The sequence below is a fragment of the Corticium candelabrum genome, chromosome 20 (genome assembly GCF_963422355.1).
Source record: "Corticium candelabrum chromosome 20, ooCorCand1.1, whole genome shotgun sequence".
NCBI classification, from domain to species: Eukaryota; Metazoa; Porifera; class Homoscleromorpha; order Homosclerophorida; family Plakinidae; genus Corticium; species Corticium candelabrum.
This window is the reverse complement of record NC_085104.1, coordinates 712,700-735,220: the sequence shown is the minus strand read 5'-3', so window position 1 is coordinate 735,220 and position 22,521 is coordinate 712,700. Positions and strand designations below refer to the sequence as shown.

Genomic DNA, 22,521 nt, shown 5'->3' with positions numbered 1-22,521 from the left:
TATTGAGATGAAGGCAAGTGGGCCTAACGGGTTAGTCTTTTTGACGTCATCGGGATTGACAACAGAGAGCAATGTGATGGCACTTTTTGTGACGGAAGGTCGTCTCGATTTCCGGATAAATGTTGGAGAAAGCAGAGTTGTAGTTGTTAGTCCAGATTCGATATTGTTGTGTACGTGGATTAGAGTGGAACTCAGGTTGGTTGGCTCAGTTCTGTAAGAGAGGTTTGTGTGTGTGTGTGTGTGTGTGTGTGTGTGTGTGTGTGTGTGTGTGTGCACGTGTGTGCATGTGTGTGTGTGTGTGTGTGTGTGTGTGTGTGCACGTGTGTGCATGTGTGTGTGTGTGTGTGTGTGTGTGTGTGTGTGTGTGTGTGTGTGTGTGTCTGTGTCTGTGTCTGTGTCTGTGTCTGTGTGTCGTGTGTGTGTGTGCACGCGCATGCACCTATTTATACCTGTCAGTGTGCCTGCATAATCTACTTCTCAACATGTAAGAACAACTACTATCTTCAGCATGTTGTTTAGATACAATGGCGAGTTATACATCGATGGCAATCTGGTTGCATTCGATCAATCTCTCGGTTTTCCAGCAGATTTCCAACCACAGTACACTTTTCTAGGAGGCATTTCAGACCCCAAGTTTGCTACAGTCGACGGACCCCATGAAGGTTTTCTCGGTTGTATCAAGGCACTGTCAATCGGTGGAAGAGAAATACACATCAACAGTGGCGACATCATATCAAGTCGAAACGTAGGCCAATGCTCTACCGACCCATGTGCAAACGAGCCATGCTCTAATAACGGAGTGTGCCAAGACACCGGGTCATTGACCACAGATTTCAAATGTAGTTGTGTCAGTGAGTTTACGGGTACGACATGTGAGGTGTCAAACGCATGTGGCAGCAGTCCTTGTTTCCATGGAGGAGTATGTCATTTAGACGAGGCAAGTTCGGTCGGATACCGATGTGTTTGCACGGCATTGTACGTCGGACCACAGTGCGAAACACCAAGTAAGTTTGTAACAATCTTTATGTGGGAGTAAACATAAACATTGTTCATACAGGTGGCATCTCTTCTGGTACATTGTTGTCTTATTATGGCGACTCATCTAGTGTGTGGATGATTCCTGCTCGCGACATGTCACAGGAAACGCATCTTACTGTATCCGTGAAGCCAAGCGTGGATAGTGTCACTGGATTCATTGCATGTTTGGGTCAAGCCGATAGTGACTTCATGACTCTTTTCGCCGAAGACGGATTCGTTAAGGTTGCGATGGATCTCGGAGGCGAACAGCCACTCACTTTGAGTAATCAGAATCGTCTGCAAGTAGGACAGTTTTCTCATATTGAGGTGCAACGCACGGGACGCGACATTCAGTTGACTGTGTCCGATCGTTTAACCGTCTCTGGGTCGTACACGCCATCATTTGTTGAGCTAAATATTGGAAACCAATTGTATATTGGAGGCGTACCTTCTTCTCTACTGAGCAATGAGCAAAAGTCGGCCATTGGCATTAGTATGGGTTTCAGAGGTTGCATTGGGAATGTGACCGTAAATCAACTGGTGCCTCACATTGCTGACTTGTTTTCGAGCTCTAATGTGGCCATATGTGACATTGATGTCTGCAGTAGTTTTTCATTGTGTCAAAATGGTGGTACGTGTTTGTCGTTCGGCAACTCGGTTGTTTGTCAATGTGAGGGGAAGTATCGAGGAGTGGGATGTGGGCAGCTGTTTGATCCGTGTTCTAGTCTCGCTTGTCAGTCTGGATCCACGTGTGTTGAGACTACAGACGATGCGGTTTGTGCATGTGCAATCGAGAAATCAGGGAAACTATGCAATGAAGGTTTATGCTTTTTGTTGATATAAACTATTAATTAATTAATTAATTTTTTTATTTGTTATATTGTAGATACAATTGTAATCATTCCCAAATTTAGTAGTTTGTTGCAATCTTTTATGTTGTTTGATGCTCTACCATCTACCATCAGACAGTCAGTGCTTGTGTCCATCACGTTTAAACCCGAAGAGAAGGACGGCCTTCTCATCTATTCCAGCCAAGCAAGTGTGAGGCTGGTTGACTTTGTATCACTTGGTCTTTATGATGGGTTTGTTGAGTTTTGGTATAATTTGGGTTCTGGGACTGCAGTGTTGCGAAGCAGAGAGCGAGTTGGTCTCAACCAGTGGCACAGTGTGACAGCAGTTCAGACAAATGGAGAAGGTGTGGTGACGGTTGTGTGTGTGTGTGTGTGTGTGTGTGTGTGTGTGTGTGTGTGTGTGTGTGTGTTTGTGTGTTTGTGTGTTTGTTTGTGTGTTTGTGTGTGTACATGCATGTTTGTTTGTTTGTGTGCATTTATGTGTATACATGCATGTTTGTTTGTTTGTTTGTGTGTGTACATGCATGTCTGTTTGTTTGTTTGTTTGTGTGTGTTTATGTTTGTACAAGCATGTTTGTTTGTTTGTGTGTGTATTTATGTGTGTATACACTTGTTTGTTTGTGTGTGTGTGTGTGTGTTTATGTGTGTACAAGCATATTTGTTTGTTTGTATATGTGTACATGCATGTTTGTTTTTGTTTGTTTGTGTGTGTTTATGTGTGTACATGCATGTTTGTTTTTGTTTGTTTGTATGTGTATGCATGCATGTGTGTTTGTTTGTTTGTTTGTTTGTTTGTTTGTTTGTGGACACGTGTGTGAACGTTATTTATTTAGGAACTCTAGTTGTGGATGGTGACCTGCCAGTAACTGGTTCCAGCCTTGGCACCTCATCACTTCTAGATCTATCATCAAACTTGTTTGTAGGTGGTGTTGAAGTCTTGTCGCAGGTAATTTATTATATATGATATATAATCCCTTTCAGTCACAATTTGTATGTATTCCTTCTGAAATTCTAATTGTTGATTTAGACACACATCATTACTCTGTCTGTTTGTCTGTCTCCTTGTTTGTCATTCTATTTTCAGTGTGGAAAATAGGGAATTATTTTGGCTCGGACAGACTGAGCCTAGGTAGGACATTCTTGTATGGTGTTACATGTATATAAGTGCCTCCCTTAGTGCAGCCATTTTGCATGTAATTTTTTACAACCAACTTCCAAGGGAGAAATGGAGTTAAAGGCAGCTGAGGTTTTCTCTGGATAAAGCATGCTAGGAGCTAGGCACCTAACCTAAGTTCATAAAATTAGTAGTTACACCATTGGAAAGGCCATCATGTGCTAAGAGACAAGGTTTGCACTATCACATATGCGTACAGGTGGATGTTTTGCCCAAACACATGCCAACACTGGTGCAGTATTTGGTCAGACAAACAACACATTAGGTGGGACATTGTCCTATGTCCTACCGTTGTTTTCCACACTGTGTTTTTTTGTTTGTTGTATCATGACACTTTCCTTGCTCTAAAGGTAACAGAAGCTGCAGGCCTCACTTCTGGTTTCTCTGGGTGTATCAGCGACCTAAAGATCAACACAATTGTCTACAATCTTACATTCAATGGACGACAGTTACCGAATGGCTTAACAGGTCGTGCCGTGACTAACTGTATGGATCACCCATGTGATTCACTAATGTGTCAGAATGGTGGAACATGCACCAATATGAACAACCTCGACAGCTATTGCTGCGTCTGCCCTGATGGCTATATCGACAAATTCTGCCAGACACAGACAACAAATCCTTGTGTTGATGAAATCAACGGTGGATGTCACACCAGCAGCACTTGCCTATTTGACCCACAAATGCGGACACCTCAGTGTCGATGTCCGTTCACTCCAGATCACAGAACAGGAGAGTTTTGCAATCAAAGTATGATGACTTGCTGTTTTTGCAATGCAGTGTGTATTTAGCAAATATATGTGGCTTGTAGTTGGTGACTTTGTGGCATTCAAGTTCAAGGGGAGCAGCTTTATCGAGTTTCCTACTCCGCCTGTTAATCCTCGGACGACGTCAATGACATTCAGTGTATCTGCTCAAGAGGTCAATGGTCTCATCTTGTACATGCAGCCGATGGTATGTGATTGTGTGTGTTGGGGTCTGTTGGTTGAGTGGTGATAAGGTTGTGGGAATTTTAGTCAAATGTTCGAGATTTTTTGGTGGTTGGGATTACCAATGGGAATATAGAGCTCAGGTATGGTAGCAAGTTGATATGTCTGTTGTCTGTCAACTTTCTGTTTGCACGTGTGTGTTGTATGTGTGTTTGTTGTTGTTGTTGTTGTTGTTGTGTGTTTGTTGTTCTTATTGTTGTGTGTGTTTGTTGTTGTTGTTGTGTGTGTTTGTTGTTGTTGTTGTGTGTGTTTGTTGTGTTATTGTTGTGTGTGTTGTTGTTGCTGTTGTTGCTGTTGTAGTTGTTGTTGCTGTTGTTGTTGTTGTTGTTGTTGTGTGTTGTGTGTGTGTGTGTGTGTGTGTGTGTGTGTGTGTGTGTGTGTGTGTGTGTGTGATCAAGCAAAGTCACTTAATTAATCTACAGGCTGGATCTTGGTGGTGGTGCTACTCGATTACTCTCTACAGTCAACATTACTACTCCCTCAAACACGTGGCATTCAGTGATGATAACAAGGTACATACAACAACTAAACCCACATACTAAAACATTCACACTCACAGATCTTTGTATCACACAAACAGAAACTCTCGACTCTCAACACTTACCGTCGACAATCGTACAGTTACAGCTGCTACTCCAGGCTCAGAGGTCGGGCTTACTGTTGCTGATACTTTCTTCATCGGGGGTATTCCAGTCGAGACACTAAATCTCAGTGAGTACGACACATTTCTTGATGGAATTTATACCAAAGGTCTCGTTGGTTGCCTACGAGACATCAACATCAATGGCTTGCTATTTGATGCACAAACCAATGCGATTCGTGGTTTGGATGTTGCAAGTTGTGATGAGAGTTGATTTCTTAACGTTTGATTTTTCGACTATTTCCGGGTTGGAAGCAATAACAGATTGGATGCTTGCAATGTGTGTGTTTCTACAAAATTAGTTTTGCGGTAACTAGAATGTAATTGCAAATTTACAATCTTAGTAAGTCACCTAATTTGTGTTAAAAAATAGTAATAGATACCTGTCTGGTTTACCGATACATCCAGGTAGATTATTGTATTGGAGGGATGCATCTCACAGTACACTCGACTATTGTATTGGAGGGATGCATCTTACAATACACTAGACTGTTGTATTGGAGGGATGCATCTCACAATACACTAGATTATTGTATTGGAGGGATGCATCTCACAGTACACTCGACTATTGTATTGGAGGGATGCATCTCACAATACACTCGACTATTGTATTGGAGGGATGCATCTTACAATACACTAGACTGTTGTATTGGAGGGATGCATCTCACAATACACTAGATTATTGTATTGGAGGGATGCATCTCACAGTACACTCGACTATTGTATTGGAGGGATGCATCTCACAATACACTAGACTATTGTATTGGAGGGATGCATCTTACAATACACTAGACTATTGTATTGGAGGGATGCATCTCACAATACACTAGATTATTGTATTGGAGGGATGCATATCACAGTACACTCAACTATTGTATTGGAGGGATGCATCTCACAATACACTCGACTATTGTATTGGAGGGATGCATCTCACAATACACTAGACTATTGTATTGGAGGGATGCATCTTACAATACACTAGACTATTGTATTGGAGGGATGCATCTCACAGTACACTCAACTATTGTATTGGAGGGATGCATCTCACAATACACTCGACTATTGTATTGGAGGGATGCATCTCACAATACACTAGACTATTGTATTGGAGGGATGCATCTTACAATACACTAGACTATTGTATTGGAGGGATGCATCTCACAGTACACTATTGTAAAAATAGTTATAAAAATCTTGTGAAGTTTGCAACTTTATATAGCGCACAAACAAATGAAAGCATTTGAGTATTTTGAATAGTTTGCTTTAGATGTGCACGTGTTTGCTGTGCTCATGTTTTTTCCGGTTTTCCTAACGAACGCGGGCGAGTAAACCAATCAAGGGGCAGATTTTGTTGTGTGCGCATGCGCTTGTGCATTGTTACATACGGGATAAGTTCGCATCTGTAGCTGTATACGGCAGTTTACTTAACGTACGTTAAGTCAACTATTTGGCTGCCACTACAGCGCGCTGTTTCGGCGCCTCATGTTCGGTTTCATTCCGGACGATTCCGTAGAGGACTGGACAGATGACAGCGACAGCGACGACGACCAACCAGCGATGCAGCGCCCCACCATTCCCAACACAATCGCCACCGGTGGCATGCCACTCGAACTCTACCGGAAAATGCTCGCGTCGACTGGCCATCCGGTCGCGAACATCGTCAGAGCGCCGTCGGCGCCTCACGCTGTACCAAGAGAGTGGGACGACGAGCAGTTTTGCGGTGCACGTGACTGTAACCGGTGGTTTGACTGGTCGCAAGAGGACGACAAAGCCGCCAACTGGCCGGCTGACAAAGCCGAGCAGGTAGCGCATGTTAATGAACTAACACAACCCCACAGCGGCTGTAGAGTTGTATACGTTTTGCTTGTTTTATGTGTACTGTATTGATTTATTTTTAATTATCGTATTTTCGCGCATTTAGCTGCAGGGCTCTTATTTGAACATTTTGGTTGTATGTGCCTTTGTACAGCGTGGTTAGGGAATAGGGTAGAAGCCATGGAAATCCCTGGAGGATATTGCAGACAAAGGAAACCATCGCTGATAGACAGTTGATGCAAGTCTGCAGCATATGTAACTGATGCATGATGGCAGTTCCTACTGATGATTTATCTGGGGAGGAAGCAACCAAATCAGAGTGAGAAATATGGGTATCAGTGATGTCTTCCTTTGTCTGCAATCCTCCCTGCCATTCCATGGCATCTACCTTAGAGTCCTTCTCTGCACTAGCCTCGTACCAGACCCTCTCATGCTGTCCTGCCCGGTTCCCGTATAACACGACAACGCCCGCCCGAGAGGGTCTGGGATCATACCGCCTACCGTTTATGCTATTAAATGATCAAACTAGCTTGTATGTCACCAAGCCTCGGGCTACTAATACGATTAGTCTAATAGTTATTCTCATGTGTCACACGGAATGTCTTGCAACAGACTTGACCTTCCATTCGTACTCTACTTGTTTCCTTTCGGTGTTGGTATTCTGTCTCTACGCAAGCTCTAGGTATTTGCCAACCTCTCTGGGAAAGAGAACTTCCTCTCCAAGAGACTCTAGAGCGGAAGTCAACACCGTGTCTGACAGCACGCTCTGCCAGGCTCCAAATGTTCCCGAATCGTACTGGAGCTTCCCGATTTGTATTGTTCTTGTAGCCTAGCACAGTAATAGAGTGGCGCCTAGTGCATCCCTAGTCCAAGCTACCTAGACTGCTGATCAAATCGAATTAAACCTCACAGCTTCAGATAACGTAAATCGAACTCAGAATCGAGCTCCCTCTGTGAATGAATCTCTTTCCATGCGGCAAGGTGGGTCTCTACTCATGCAGCTATACAGGAACGAAATGTAAACAGTGAATGTATGCAATCGGATGTCACAGCTAGCATAACTTTGATGGAAGGATGGATTCATAATTAACTAAGAGCATGAGAGTGTTGACGTTGGTGACGTGGGGTGACACTTAGATGACGTGGGGTGACACTAGGTGAAGAAAGTAGGCGGTATGATCCCAGATCCTCTCAGATCCTCTCCGGGCGTTGTCGTGTTATACTGGAACCGGACACAACGGCACGAGAGGGTCTGGTACGAGGCTACTCTGCACTAGGTTGCTACACCACCTGCCCTAGCTTTTCACTTGTATAGGTCCATGTGGTTTCACACATGTGGATGGCCTATTCTTTGTTCCAGTTGACTTTGCACTCGGAAGTGACTAATGATGCAGCTGTATTTGTTTTCCACACTCAGATGTTAAGTGGTATCCCATTAACTGTACATTCTAGAGGTCATATTTACAATACAAAGATGATAGGTAACAGTAGAGAAAGCTGCAGGCTATCAAGACGAAACAGAACGAGAAGAGGAGTCAGAAATACCAAGCAACTACTTGCGAAACAAGAGCAACTGTGAGTTGATGTCAAGGTAGCAGACCGTTTAGTGACCTTGTTAATTGGCTACTTCCTCTATTAGCAGCGTTCTTGTTTTAAAACCATACCTTCTTAATGAGTCAAGAACCCTAACAACTCTTGATATGCAAAAGCCTTATCAAACTGCCTGTGTAATACATACGCTCTCGTTACCCCAACTATAGAAAATCCGGGAAGTTGCGGTTTCGAACGATACCAAGATTATCACGGTCTGCCCTATTGCGCAGAAGTTATTACAGATTTTCAAAGCGCAAAGTTAATGCCAACAGAGAGTAAGCACAAAGGAGGACTGGTACCATATCTCATCACGTGACACATTGTGAGTTTATGTCTAATCAAGTCATTTAGGTATGATTTCTAATAGTTTACAAAGACTGTTAACTGACACAGGAGGTGGTAGATTAGCCCTGAGCCTAACAACTTGTTCTGCAAAGCATAAATATAAGAAACGGCATAAATCTTTTCATGAAACATACCCTCAATCAATAGAACAGCAGTCGGACTTCTGCAAATCTTCCATCTCGGACGACAGTCATTTTAGTTGCCAATTCATTGGCGTCTTTGTGTGAACTCTTGAGACAGCTGGCTTCACTGGAGGTGACGTAGTGCCACTTTCTTGAATGGAAAGATTCAAATCCTGTTGATTTCTGCTTGTGACTTCTATAGAGGTCAAAGACAGGCACTTTGCATGCCCAAACCTCTTGTTCAAACTAAACTAGCTAATGTGTATACGTACCTCACTACCTGCAGAAGGCAAGGGGTGAGTCAGCAAGTCTGAGCGTCATTACAGTTGCAAGTAGCCCGATGTATCCGTTCTGATGGCGTGGTCCATCCTGTGGTGAGCTGCCTGTGGTGAGCTTCCAGGAAAGCTCGAGCCACTTGGATGTGACTGATATTAGCTTGAAAGTGGTCCATTGAAATCTGCTAGATGCAACTAACAAGGACGCCTGAACGCGGTGCTTCGGCAGATATAGGGATCGGGACCCATCACAACATTTTGAAAAGATGATTTACCTTCATGTATGCGGCTCATTACAGTGTGAGCACGCACGAATGCACAGTTACCACTGAGACCACTCTTCTCGAGAGTCTTTCCCTACTTTTTAGTTTAACTCTCACGGACCTGGACGCCATCACCAAGTAATCGATACCTAGTGGCCTAGTGGCTTTTTAGTTGCTATCAACTTAACCTTTCTAATGTGTGATTCTGCAGTACAAATGCCCTCTTACTGAAACTATTATGATAAATAGCAGTAGTATCTACCAATCATGTCACGCCATTTCAGTCCCTATTAATTAATTTACTATTTACTCGATGAGTTGCATATTTTGTGTTGCAGATGAAGACGGTGAATCCCGGCAAGAATAACACGTTTAGAGCTGGAATGAAAGTGGAGGCATTGGATCGAAAGTTTCCAAGCCTTACATGGTGTGTGTGTGTGTGTGTGTGTGTGTGTGTGTGTGTGTGTGTGTGTGTGTGTGTGCTCGTGTGTGTGTGTGTGTGTGTGTGTGTGTGTGTGTGCTCGTGTGTGTGTGTGTGTGTGTGTGTGTGTGTGCTCATGTGTGTGTGTGTGTGTGTGTGTGTGTGTGTGTGTGTGTGTGTGTGTGTGTGTGTGTGTGTGTGTGTGTGTGTGTGTGTGTATCAGTGACCTTGTCATTCTCCACCTTAGTGTTGCTACTATACAAGAAGTCAACTCAGATCGCGTTCGGATCTACTTCGATGGCTGGAATCACAACTACGATTACTGGTGCCGTTGCGATTCACCCGAGATCCAACCAATCGGAACGTGTGCCAAAATTGGACTGTCACTCCAAATTCCAGGTACGCAATCATTATCATGTTAGTAAGCACTCACATGTAGACAACACGGAATCAAGAATTTGGAATTTAGAATGACACACTACTAGGTCACACTCAAGTCTCACACTTGATAAATGACACACATACATACATATACATTTTTATTTTTATTATTATTTTTATTACATACATACATACATTTTTTTTTGTTTTGTTACAAGGACCCTTAGGGCCCAGGTTACTGCAGACACTACTAAGTACTTGCTACTATACTTTCTGATACTAGTATACAATCTACGATACTAGTATACAATCTACGATACTAGTATACAATTGAAACACTATCAGCAATCACTGTCTATATGTAAACTTCTTCTTTGCTTCTTGGACAGAACCTGACACTCCAGAGAGAGAGGCAATTGTATGTTAGTTCCTTGCCCACGGGAACTTATGTATACATACATACATACATATACATTTTTATTCTTTTATTTTTATTGTTTTTTATATATTTTTATTACATACATACATACATACATACATACATACATACTTGCTACACACACACACACACACACACACACACACACACACACACACACACACACACACACTTTCGATTGAGTTTGTGTTTTGTAATCACTTTTGTTTGTTAGGTACGTCGCGAGGTCTGTTAGCTCACGATATGTGGATAAACGGAGGAAAGACGTGGCAAGGATATCTGAATGTTACGACATCAATTGGTAGATGACGACGACGTTTACATTCAGAATATAGTTTCAGTAATGTTTGTTACTCTATTGGTGTTAGCTGCTCCTGAGGAAGCCTTCAGTCCGTGTTACTTTCCCGAACAAGGAACAAAGTTAGACTGTTTTCTTTATTGGCATGAGCGTCAATCCTTGTGTGTGTGTGTGTGTGTGTGTGTGTGTGTGTGTGTGTGTGTGTGTGTGTGTGTGTGTACTTGGAAAAGTTGATCAAAACAGATTTAGAGACAAGAGCACAAGTGGTATCGATATCAGGTACTGTAGTTACCACGCATTGGGAGCCAGACGAATGACATCGTCACTCAAAATGTTATTTGTGAACAAGAGACTGCAGCACTCAACGTTGCTGCAGTAGCAAACAGTAAAGACTGTCATACTGACGAGCACTCATCAACACTTTAAAGTGTGAAAATTATAGACTTGGTCAACATCAGGGGCGAGGGCTTACTCAAGCAGTTTACTGTATTTATCTTTTGCTAAACATGTGGTCATTCTAGGGTGTCTACCCTTCAAGATGTGACAGTCCGGTCAATCCTGAGAAACCGAATCGACTTCATGGCGTTGCGCACCATTCCGCTCTCGTTGAAGGTTAACAATTGGTCAGCCTTGTCGCTCTGCGTTCAACAGTTTGTACGTTGTGTGTAAATAGAGGCTTTTAGTGAGGGGAAGAAAGTGTTGTTGGTGTGGTGGACCATTTCTGTGGGGATACAACTGTGTAGATCTGTTTACATCACAGGTAATTCATCATCGTAACACTAAAGAGCTGTTTCATATCTTGCAGCCTTGTCTGTTTGTTGGTGTGCTTGTCTGTCTGTATGTCTTTGTTCGTTGGTGTGTCTTGTCTGTTTGTTTGTTGGTATGTCTGTCTGTCTGTTGTTTGGTGTGTCTGTCTGTCTGTTGTTTGGTCTGTCTGTTTGTTGGTGTCTGTCTGTCTGTTGTTTGTTGGTGTCTTGTCTGTTTGTTTGTGTGTCTGTCCGTCTGTTTGTTGGTATGTCTGTCTCTGTTGTTTGGTATGTCTGTCTGTGTACATACTGCTCTGCTTGTTGATATTACAACAACTCATTCATTTACCATTTAGCATTGGCTAGCAGATGCAATTAGCAGGCGTGGAAGGACTGCAGTAACATGTTCGGAGGAGTGTGCAAGGCGACTAGTCTACAGAAATCGATCAGAATGTGCTGGCGAGGAAACTATCGTAGGAGTATCACAAAGTCACAACAAATTCTTTCTCTACCCACGCATCTATTTTAGCTCTGCAGCTGAACAGAAATTGCTGAATGAGTCACGCTTGTTATCCTCATGAAGTCCCAGCGAAATATCATATTTTCTTACATTTTATTAACTGCAATTTCACACATTGATATTAACTTGATGCCTTTTTATGAGTAGAATTAGTTTTGTTGTTACCTGTTTACTTACTGAGTTTCAAGTGCCTCTGACTACTAACTGCCTGTGAAACCGACTTACTCACAGACCATGTTCATGTGCTTTATTACTACACAGTGTGCACATGAAGATGGTCCATGGCTGATGCATTTGAACACAAACAGATGGTCATATTTCACTCATTTTACATCAGGGCTACCATATCAACACATCTCTACACAAGTTTTCATTTTTTCTTCCTTCCCGACAATAGGATGCCATCGTACTACACACAAAAACACAAGATCAGATCAAACACACACACACACACACACACACACACACACACACACACACACACACACACACACACACACACACACACAGCCTGCTGACAACAACGTTCCCGCAATCGCATTGGTTGCTGTACACATGCAGACTTTACAAACAGCCAAGACTCGAGTTGTTGAATAGTAAGTAACCAGTGGCTTATTATTTCAGCAGGGTTACTAATCGAGCATGGATTACTATTTTTCAACGTCTGCAATCATGGTTCAAGTTGACGTAAACAGCTACGCAAGTATTAGAGGAACACACACTTGACGCATGCAAAACCGTCAAGTTAATCACTCAATCGTTCCATTTTCCTCCAAATCCGCTCTCAGTGTCCTCCTTCAGTTTGTTTGTCGAAAGTCTACCCACTGGTGGACGTTTTGCCTGTCGATCTCGTATTTTGCTGCCACAGCTGTTATCGATGACATCCGAGTGTCGTCCACAGATCTCACTTTTTAGCAATTGAAAAACATCTCTCTCTTCAAGGACATCACTCTTGCACGCGTACACTAAAAATGTGTGATCTCTGACATCCAGGGCATGGGTTTACTAATCGAGCATGGGTTACTATTCTTCAAACTGATCGGATCCATGGGTTACTATTCAAGGAAATACAGCAATTGAGGTAGGATTGCACTGCGTGCATACCAATCTGGTCTTTAGTAAAGCAACTAAATCTGGTATTTAGATCACTGATGTTCGGTGAAGCGGCAACTGAACACAACGATTTCAAAGGCTGTTCACCAGACCCCTTCTCACCCAAAAGTACGACACGATGGAAAGGGTCTGGCTATGCGAGACTATCCCACACAGTAGACATGCATACATACATACATACTGAATCTACTAATCGTCTTTCTTACCTTCTGTTGGAACCATTTCATTGCCTCGTCTTTCGTCACTCTGTGTGGAAATCCAACTCGTCCCCTCTTCCGTTTGCGATATCTCACGTTATATCCCGGCCTTCCCAGAACAATGTAGAAATCCATGCCGTAGATTCCAATGCTCGGATCATACTTTATTCCCAGATCGATATGTTCTTGGATTCCAAACCCGAAATTTCCAGTGTCAGAAAATGCATCTTTCCGTAACTCGTACTCCCTAACCTAAAAAACACAATACATACGATACAATACACATAGAGTATCAACATGCATGCCATTGTCCAGTAAGAGAAACACTTTAGTTGACAAGATCACACACACACACACACACACACACACACACACACACACACACACACACACACACCAATCACATTCAGTCAAAATATGAAAATGCAAGTTCTAAAACGATTGTCCCAATGGTTGACAAGATCAGCTTACTTTAGACCATTAGCTAGTAGGACTATTCATAATTGCCAAGGAAACAACAGTAGCACACTTTGTCAACAACAGAAACTATTACAACTTAACAAACAAACAGCATAGTGTGTATAGTTGTCTCTGACTACCTGTAAATGCATGTTTGGTTGCAAGTACAAATTTTGTGGTTGTCTGTGGCTACAAAAGTGATTGTTTCCGTTGATTAAGTCCTACCCCGTCCTATGGGCGGTAGCAATCTATCTTTGCACATTTAAGCCCGGTTCACAGTACGACGCTGGCACGAGCGTCCTGGACGCTGACGATGAGCACGCGTCAGCGTCACACTGTAAGCATGTCAGTGTCCACGACACTCGCACGATGCTAGACAAGCGTCCACAACGCTAGAATAGAGAAAAGTTCTAATCGAGCATCCTAGCCGGAAGTGACCCAGCGTCCGACATGTGTACGTGTAATATTCTAATGTACTCATACATTATTTTTTGTTCAAGATTTGTAACCCCCCCCCCCCTAGTGCAGCTGAGCTACGCCACTGGATTTAGTCACAACGATAAGTAGACCACGCCAGCCTGTCCCACATCCACCCGCTTGTGTAAAGCAAATCATAAAGTCAAGGATCCCTACAGCAGCATGACGATTCTACAAATCCCAGTATCACATCATGCACAACAGTCCACAACCCCACCCAATTATATCCGTCTGTCTCTCAGCAGTAAGCACCAATACACTTTCCAGTTGTAGCACAATACAAATTCACACAAAACCATCAATTCCTCCAACATTTGTGACCAAAAACACACGCTGCATGAGTCTGTGTAAATTCCACCAGACAACGTACCTTCAAACCCTTCTCTAGTATCTCCTCCGCCTTTGGTCCACGCACAGTACAATGCACGGCTATCTTCTCATTCCTGCGGATGCCAAACGAGCGGACAGTGAAACGAGCTGCAAATGTAGACACCAGAGTCACCCTTCCGGACGCATTCTCGACGCTGCTTTTTACTCACCTTTTGAGTAGACGGCTGTCTGGCCTGTTAGAGCTTCTAGAACCTTTGCGGCTCGTGTGAGACGGTCGCCACTCTCTCCGACGCAAATGTTGAGGACTAGCTTCTCGATACGAACTTCTCGCATCGGATTCATTTTTTCTGAAGTATCCTAAGCGTGTGAGATAAACATTCGTTTACATAAGACGTCAATAGAAAGCGGCAGGAAGAAGGATTCGTTGCGATTCGTGAACACTCACCGCCATGATGTCCGACGTCTGTACGGCGCATGCGCTTAGTTACCATCGCGCTCAATTCAGGACTCCGAGGCCGTGCAGAGTTCCGGTAAACAGAATAGGTGGCAACGCACCTGCTTGAGGTTTCTGTACGCCATGGAATCAGTAAAGGTAACTTGTCATACAGAATAATATCTAAGCCTCACACTCCACAGTTGCTAACCAATTTTTGAGAATTTATAGAAGACAGAGAATGCAGACACTTGCAGTGACGGTGAGATCCGCTAACCAACGTAATCTTTGATTTAAAATTTTTTTAAATTTAGGCGCAGAGGTTTTGCTTGAGGGATCAAAGAGCGCCAAGATCGGACAAACAAAGGGAGAAGATGGAAGCTCACAGAGGTGAGGAACTTGTCGTGATGCAAAGAAACTGTAAACAAAAAAACGGCCTCGGATACCCGGACCTCACGTGGTTTGTCTGTGTATAGTAGATCAAGGGAGTGGACTGGCCGTCATCCGGACAGTGGTGCGAACACGTTTCTAAGTTGTGGTGAAGTTCTATGTGGTATTGATGGTGTGGATTACAGGCACTGCTGCTGGTCGTTCTCGAGATCTCAGGGAGGTGTCTGCGGTGCTCAGGAGGCTGCATGAACCGAAAGAAATGCGGTGTCTTAATCTGTTTGTCTGTCCATCTGCCTGTCTGTCTGTCCATCTGCCTGTCCATCTGTCCATCTGCCTGTCTGTCTGTCCATCTGCCTGTCTGTCTGTCCATCTGCCTGTCTGTCTGTCCATCTGCCTGTCTGTCTGTCCATCTGCCTGTCTGTCTGTCCATCTGTCTGTCTGTCTGTCCATCTGTCCATCTGTCCATCTGTCCATCTGCCTGTCCATCTGCCTGTCTGTCTGTCCATCTGCCTGTCTGTCTGTCCATCTGTCCATCTGTCTATCTATCTGTCTGTCCGTCTGTAGTCCACATGCTAACCACACTAACATCTACCGTTTCTTCTGCTATAGAAATGTCAGTTTTCTTCCCAATATCAGCACCAACCTAACGCCATATGTCTCAACGAACGTTGCAAGAGTACTGATATTGCAAGTACTGCATGATATGCTGGTTGCTTGTGTCATTCCATTCAGATGGTCAATTTTGTGTTAGCCCGCGAAGATAGACTTCAAGGGAGAATACAAGCAGAGAGCGACGGCTCTGAAGTTAGTGGGTAAGTCGACAAGTGATGCTGGACCTCGCAAGTGTTTGTTGGTTGGTCTGTCTGCCTGTCACTTCAAAGAGATTTGTTTTATATATCTGCCTGCCAGCCTGTCTGTCCGTCTGTCTACTTGTCTGCCTGTCTATCTGTCTGTCTGTCTGCTTGTTTGTCTGTCTATCTGTCTGTCTGTCTGTCTCTGTGTATTCTGCTGTGTCTGACCATTGTTGGGAACAACAACAAAACATTGTACCATAAAACGTGCTTATTAATCCTAACAAATTATGTGTTGAGGTGTGCCTGGTTAAGCACCCAAGATGATTATTCAAGAAGAGGCACTTAATAGCTTAAAGGAAATTTTTAGTTGGCAGTAATCGACTCAACTCTTGTTAACCACACCCATCAACACACACACACAGTGACACACACAGTGACACACACACACACACACACACACACACACACACACACACACACACACACGTATTGATTTCCTTTTCTTTTGTTTGCAGATCCCGAGAAAAGTCTAGAAATGAGCAGGTACGTACACACACCCCTTAGTTACTACACCAAGTAGGGTGACACACCAGTAGCCTCACTTAGCAATTCTCTCCCCTCTCTTGTCTACAAGTTTCATCCATTAGTTGACACAATCTAATCAGTCTATTTACATCTGCCCTGTTTCCTAAGGAAAACGCCATCACCAAAGCTGCTATGGACTTCGTCTCCACCCACCGCAGTCAGGTAACACACCACACACACACACACACACACACACACAAACACATGCACGCACGCACGTGTACACACACACACACACACACACACACACACACACACACACACACACACACACACACACACACACACACACACACACACACACACACACACACACACACACACACACACACACACACAATGCAGTGAGCTACATAACTACATAACACTGCGTTTCAAGGTTCTTCGAATCAAAACAACGTAAACCGACTACCGTCCCGCACGAATTTTTCCAAGGAAAAAAGAAGGAAACCGTCCGTTTCCCAGCAATCCCAACTCTCTGCGTATTCCGACCGGCAAAGCAAGAACTCAACGCACAACGTCTAGACCACGCAAACGTGATGGACCTCCGAGTCGCACTACGAGACATCCAGTCCGTCCAATCGAGCAAACGAGCACGCCATGACTACAACCGAGCGAAGAAAGACGTCAATCGCTTTCAACTGGATGGACTAAAGCCAAGCGTTCGGCCCGTATTTCGAGCAGCTCTTCTCTCGTATTTCAACACGTCGACGGGCGCGAGAAAAGCCGCCACACAAGCAGTCAAAGCAATGTGATGCCTCAATGTAGCCTTGGACTCCCAGACCCGTATAGCGCCGATTAAAAATCGTCCGCTCTACATGCGTCTGGGAGTCCAAGGCTACCTCAATTGCACAGTTGACTACTACACATGTGTGTCGTATACAGTTTCTTACTTAGTCTGAATCGGCATCGTCCGATTCATTGTGTACGAAGAGACTAGCCGACGGAATAAGTCCAAAGTCTTCTAGTGTTGACATGTTAGTGTCTGGATTGATGTGTAGCTCTTTACGTGGGTAGCTATTGACGAGTACGAAGTTGCGGAGCGTCTCGTCGCTACAGAACGCGTAGTCGTACAGCACCTGCAGATTAGGTGTATAGTTTGATGGATGAATGAATGTTAAACTCTGTGATTTGTTGGTTTACTTGGAGTGAATCTGTTTTGGCAAAGCGCCGCTCTAGACGACGACCATTTGGTAGTTTGATGACGACTCTTGTGGAGTTGTCGCTTCCGGCTTCGGGTTCAGGTGGCAGGCAACGTTGCTTTGCTGCTCGCTGTTCGGCTAGTGACTAGATTAATGACAAGACTGTCAGTGTGTGTATGTGTGTGTGTACATGTGTGTGTTTGTTTGTGCATGTTTGTTTGCTTGCTTGTGTTTATGTGTGTTTGTGTGTGTTTGTATATTTCTGTTTGTTTGTTTGTTTGTGTGTGTGTGCTTGTTTGTTTGTGGATGTGCTTGTTTGTTTGTGTGTGTGTTGGTTTGTGTGTGTTTGTTGGTATGTGTTTGTGTGTTTGTTTGTGAGTTTGTTGGTATGTGTTTGTTTTGTGTGCGAGTTTGTGTTTATTTGTGTGTATGTGTTTGTTTGTGTGTGTTTGTTTGTGTGTGTGTTGTCTGTGTGTTTGTTTGTTTGTTTGTGAATGTGTTGTTTGTGTGTGTTTGTTTGTTTGTGTTTGTTTGTTTATTTGTGTTTGTTTATTTATTCGTGTTTGTTTGTTTGTTTATGTTTGTTTGTGTGTGCATGCATAAACATATTCACCTTCAACAGGTCTCTCTCCTCTTGTTCCTTCCTCAGTCTCTCTTCTTCTTCTAATCTCAGATGTTCCCGTTGTTCTATTAGTCTTCTTTCCTGTGTACCAAATATATCATCAATTCTAATATAAACACTACTTCTCTACAAAACTTTAACTTCATCAACCACACACCTTTTCTTGATCTTGACGAAGAGACTCTTGATACGCCATGTCCTGCTCCTCACGGAGAGCAACAGATGCGCTGTGCTGTTGCCTATCAAACAACAAACATCTCATCATGTGCGTATGTGCGTGTGTGTGTGTGTGCACATGTGTGTCTGTTTGTTTGTTTGCGCGCGTGTGTGTGTGTGTGTGTGTGTGTGTGTGTGTGTGTGTGTGTGTGTGTGTGTGTGTCGGCTAGTCACTGAGCAAACTGTTTGTCATACCTGTCAACTCTCGCTGCAACGAGGGACGGCTCGTTTGTTTCCACGGCATTAACGAGTGAAGCGAGCACGTTGTCGGCGTCCATTAGTCCAGCTTCTATACGTTCTACTATCATCATTCGCGAGTCTTGCATACACAGTATAGCAAGAAATGGATACGTAGCCTCACGCATTACTTGAGATACTAAACACAAGGGTAGTTTAATAGAAATAAAAAAAATCAATAAACAGTACGTGGTCATATGCATGACTTGACATCATCTGTCTGCCTGTCTGTCTATCTTGTCCCTCAGTCTGTCCATCTGTTTGACTCTTTGCCTGCCTGTCTTGTCTGTCTGTCTGTCTGTCCGTCTTTCTGTCTGACTCTTTGTCTCTGTCTGTCTATCTGTTTGTTTGACTCTGTCTGTCTGTCCGTCCATCTGTCTGTCTTGTCCGTCAGTCTGTCTGTCTGTTTATCTGTCTGTCTGTCTGTTTGACTCTTTGCCTGTCTGTCTGCCTGTCTTGTCCGTCTGTCTTGTCTGTCTGTCTAACTTTGTCTCTGTCTGTCTATCTGTTTATTTGACTCTTTGTCTGTCTGTCTGTCTTCCATTGACTGTTATTGTTTGCATAAAGTTAGCGCTTGTTATCGGTAGAGTATGCGTTCAAATAAAACAATCTGTCTGTCTGCCTGCCTGTCTGCTTGACTCTTTGTCTGTCTGTTTGTATGTCTGTCCATCTGTCTGTTTGTCTGTCTGTCTGACTCTTTGTCTGTCTGTCTGTCTGTTTCTCTGTCCGTCTCTGTTTGTTTGACTCTTTGTCTGTCTGTGTGTCTGTCTGTGTGTCTGTTGTCTGTCTACCACCAGTTCGATACTTTGATTTGTCATCATCATAAGCAAAAACCAACCTCGATATCCTTCTCTAGTATTGACATCACACGCCCAAAAAATCATATTAGCATTAACATACTCAGTAAATCCCACCGAGCACACGACATTCCTACAGAACTGCTCGGTCCTCATGTGATCTTGCGAGTGCAGATACACTAGCATAAACTTTATGTCTCTTCTGGCTTTACTCAAAGCATCATTATAACTTCCTCGAAAAAACTCTGGATGGCTGTTTCCATACTGCAACTCAAACGTTGATATAAATTGAGTAACGTCTCCAATGGAGTCGATAGCAGACTGGGAAACGGGAAACAAGAATGAACCTAAAATGAAAGATTAGTTGGTTGTGTTTGAGTGATGGTGAGACGTACTGAATGATACCCAGAAATCTGAAGATGCTCCAGATGGTGGAGAAGGAATAATGGACGGGAAGGAGGATTAGATCGACCAGCCACGTAGACCAATTCTAAAAACAGAAGTAAAGTAAAAACGTTGACGAGACAGACAGACAAACATACAGACAGACAATAGACAGACAAACAGACACACACACACACACACACACACACACACAGACAGACAAACAGACAGACAGCCACACAAACAGACAGACAGACAAACAGACAAACAAACAGACAGACAGACAAACAGACAAACAAACAGACAGACAGACACACAAACAGACAGACAAATAAACAGACAGACACACAAACAGACAGACAGATAGACAGACAGACAGACAAACACACAAACAAACATCTGGGGTACAGTGGTGGGAACTACCAACAGTCACATCTTCCACTGCAGTTGTAGCTGAAATAGGCCAGTGGGAAGTTAGACAAAGTAGCTACTCTGCAAAATCTGACACCAAAATGAAATATTTGTCACAACATTTCGGCCACATAGGCCTTCTTCAAGTGACTATTGTTACTAGTTATCATACTAGTTATCATACCATTGTTACTACTCATTTCAAATAGTCACCTGAAGAAGGCCTATGTGGTCGAAACGTTGTGACAAATATTCCATCTTGATGTCAGATTTCGCAGAGTACTGTAAATCAAGAAATTTTCGGTAGTGATTACATTTCGGTATGCGCTGAGATTTTCATTTCAGTGTGCATTATATTTCGGTATGAACAAGTAGTACTAGTACCCATCTGCGTATCTGGACTGCAAGCTACAAAGGGAATACAAGACCAATAGAGTGCTCATGCACTTACTGTACTCAATGTTTGGGCTTTGAAATGGTTGTCGACAGCCAATCCCCACCTGAAGGGGGAGCATCGTTGACCCACAACGTTTGGACTACCGGGTTCCAACGAGGAGACGAGCAACAACGCTGACCCATGTGCAAGCGCAAACGCAGAGATTGACAAAGCCTGGAGTGAAATTAACGGCTAGAGGCAGTCGGAAACGTTGCGGTGAGTATGGCCACTACAGTGGAGAAGAGAGAGCAAAGATGGCAAGGTACTAGTATGTAGATGTGCATGGTTTGCAGGCGCTACCAAACATTTCTCTGCCAAACTTGGTCGAAACATTCCTTACACTACGATCCAGAGTATTCGTAACAAATACCAACGACTTGGTATCTCCAAAAACCCATCCAGTATTGTTTCATTGCCACACCATCGCCAAGGACGGCCTTCCTTGCTTCCAGCAGATGTGGATTTACAAGTTTGCAAACATCTGCTTGCCATCCGCCGGGAAGAAGGTGTAATACAACTTTTTAACACACAAACAAACAGAGAGACAGAGAGACAGGCAATCACACACACACACACACACACACACACACACACACACGCGCGCACGCACACACACACACACACACACACACACACACACACACAACCTCATTCCACTGTCCTACACGAATTCTAACTAATTTGGCCAAGCAAACAAGCTAATCAACTAGTAAAACAACAAACAAATCAAAAATGGCACCAACACGCATGCAAACATATCATACACAAACAGCCTACTTGTACCAATTCGTCCCTCTAAATATCACACTGTGTTTGGTCACCTGGTGACGTTGCATGGGCACGACTCTGTGCACTGGCTGTTGAACTTGCTGGTTCTCTGCGAGTTCTCGAAGACTTGCAGCGACTCTTCGCTGACGCACTTCAGTCCCAGGCTGAGACGTGCTTGCAATGTCCACTCCACTGTCATTCATATTGAGGACAGCCTCAACTGCAACCTAAAGCGCAATCGTGTTGCACGTACATCAAGCACGACTACTAATTCTTATTAGTAAAGTCAGTTAATGAATCACGTGTGTGCGCATGCGCGCGTATTTGTGTCTGCGCATGCGCATGTGTGTTTACTCTACAAATCTACGTCAGCACCTTCCTGATTTATATTTTTATAGCGAAATATTTATAACGCCATATGACAATTTCCTATCATACACCAAAGGTTCGGTCATTTTACGCATAATTTATCCGGGACAAAACACACTAATACGGGACCTCCAATTTCAGACACAACTGAAACTTTCAGTCAGAAGCACGTATCTTATCTAAACAATAACAAAAGAGACCAACTCACTTCCAAGTTCCAATCGTACTGCTGCAACGTGGCTCGGCATCGTTCTATATCACCAATTGCGGTCAATTCCTGCCGACGAAGACAACATTACACAAAGTACTCGATTCTAAACGTTTGACGCGACCTGAAAATACGCGAGCTTTTCTGATTTATCATCGTCACTGCTTTCCGCTCCTCCAGTAGCTTCCACTTGCGAACTATCATCACTCGGCTCAGACGCCATACCTCGTCAGTGCCCGGATAATCAAACCTCGGAGTTCGGTC

The 22,521-nt window shown here is 43.6% G+C and overlaps 5 protein-coding genes across 6 annotated transcripts; 3 read left to right on the top strand and 2 right to left on the bottom strand.

The window, feature by feature from the left end:
• The first annotated feature begins 18 nt into the window (after positions 1–18).
• Positions 19–5,038, top strand: LOC134195471 (protein eyes shut homolog). The gene is made up of 10 exons (XM_062664489.1): positions 19–195; positions 520–1,004; positions 1,058–1,837; positions 1,904–2,212; positions 2,702–2,814; positions 3,393–3,792; positions 3,854–3,996; positions 4,059–4,114; positions 4,454–4,543; positions 4,612–5,038. The coding sequence occupies exons 1-10, from the start codon at positions 77–79 to the stop codon at positions 4,883–4,885; spliced, it is 2,769 nt and encodes a 922-aa protein (XP_062520473.1). The 5' UTR covers positions 19–76; the 3' UTR covers positions 4,886–5,038.
• A 1,075-nt stretch (positions 5,039–6,113) lies between these two features.
• LOC134195800 (uncharacterized) lies at positions 6,114–12,106 on the top strand. The gene is made up of 8 exons (XM_062664883.1): positions 6,114–6,474; positions 9,423–9,511; positions 9,753–9,904; positions 10,540–10,626; positions 10,694–10,745; positions 11,145–11,235; positions 11,297–11,383; positions 11,726–12,106. Exons 1-8 carry the CDS (start codon positions 6,154–6,156, stop codon positions 11,948–11,950), a joined length of 1,104 nt encoding a protein of 367 aa, XP_062520867.1. The 5' UTR covers positions 6,114–6,153; the 3' UTR covers positions 11,951–12,106.
• Positions 12,107–12,198: 92 nt separating this feature from the next.
• On the bottom strand, positions 12,199–14,936 carry LOC134195802 (large ribosomal subunit protein uL5-like). The gene is made up of 5 exons (XM_062664884.1): positions 14,911–14,936; positions 14,675–14,822; positions 14,506–14,612; positions 13,209–13,451; positions 12,199–12,298 (listed from the first exon to the last, which is right to left on the bottom strand). The coding sequence occupies exons 1-5, from the start codon at positions 14,914–14,916 to the stop codon at positions 12,260–12,262; spliced, it is 543 nt and encodes a 180-aa protein (XP_062520868.1). The 5' UTR covers positions 14,917–14,936; the 3' UTR covers positions 12,199–12,259.
• Positions 14,937–14,965: 29 nt separating this feature from the next.
• LOC134195799 (uncharacterized) lies at positions 14,966–17,809 on the top strand. 2 transcript variants are annotated; one of them, XM_062664882.1, is made up of 10 exons: positions 14,966–15,057; positions 15,130–15,160; positions 15,213–15,288; positions 15,375–15,412; positions 15,474–15,552; positions 15,898–15,979; positions 16,040–16,100; positions 16,598–16,625; positions 16,776–16,829; positions 17,047–17,809. In XM_062664882.1, exons 1-10 carry the CDS (start codon positions 15,043–15,045, stop codon positions 17,420–17,422), a joined length of 840 nt encoding a protein of 279 aa, XP_062520866.1. In that variant the 5' UTR covers positions 14,966–15,042; the 3' UTR covers positions 17,423–17,809. The 2 variants fall into 2 exon arrangements, with proteins under 2 accessions (XP_062520866.1, XP_062520865.1); XM_062664881.1 differs by having other exon boundaries at positions 15,474–15,979.
• Positions 17,561–22,513, bottom strand: LOC134195798 (FAS-associated factor 2-like). Its single transcript, XM_062664880.1, has 10 exons — positions 22,382–22,513; positions 22,258–22,326; positions 21,734–21,907; positions 20,087–20,171; positions 19,723–20,028; positions 18,843–19,023; positions 18,589–18,670; positions 18,423–18,512; positions 17,811–17,954; positions 17,561–17,746 (listed from the first exon to the last, which is right to left on the bottom strand). The coding sequence occupies exons 1-10, from the start codon at positions 22,478–22,480 to the stop codon at positions 17,561–17,563; spliced, it is 1,416 nt and encodes a 471-aa protein (XP_062520864.1). The 5' UTR covers positions 22,481–22,513.
• Positions 22,514–22,521: the final 8 nt, after the last annotated feature.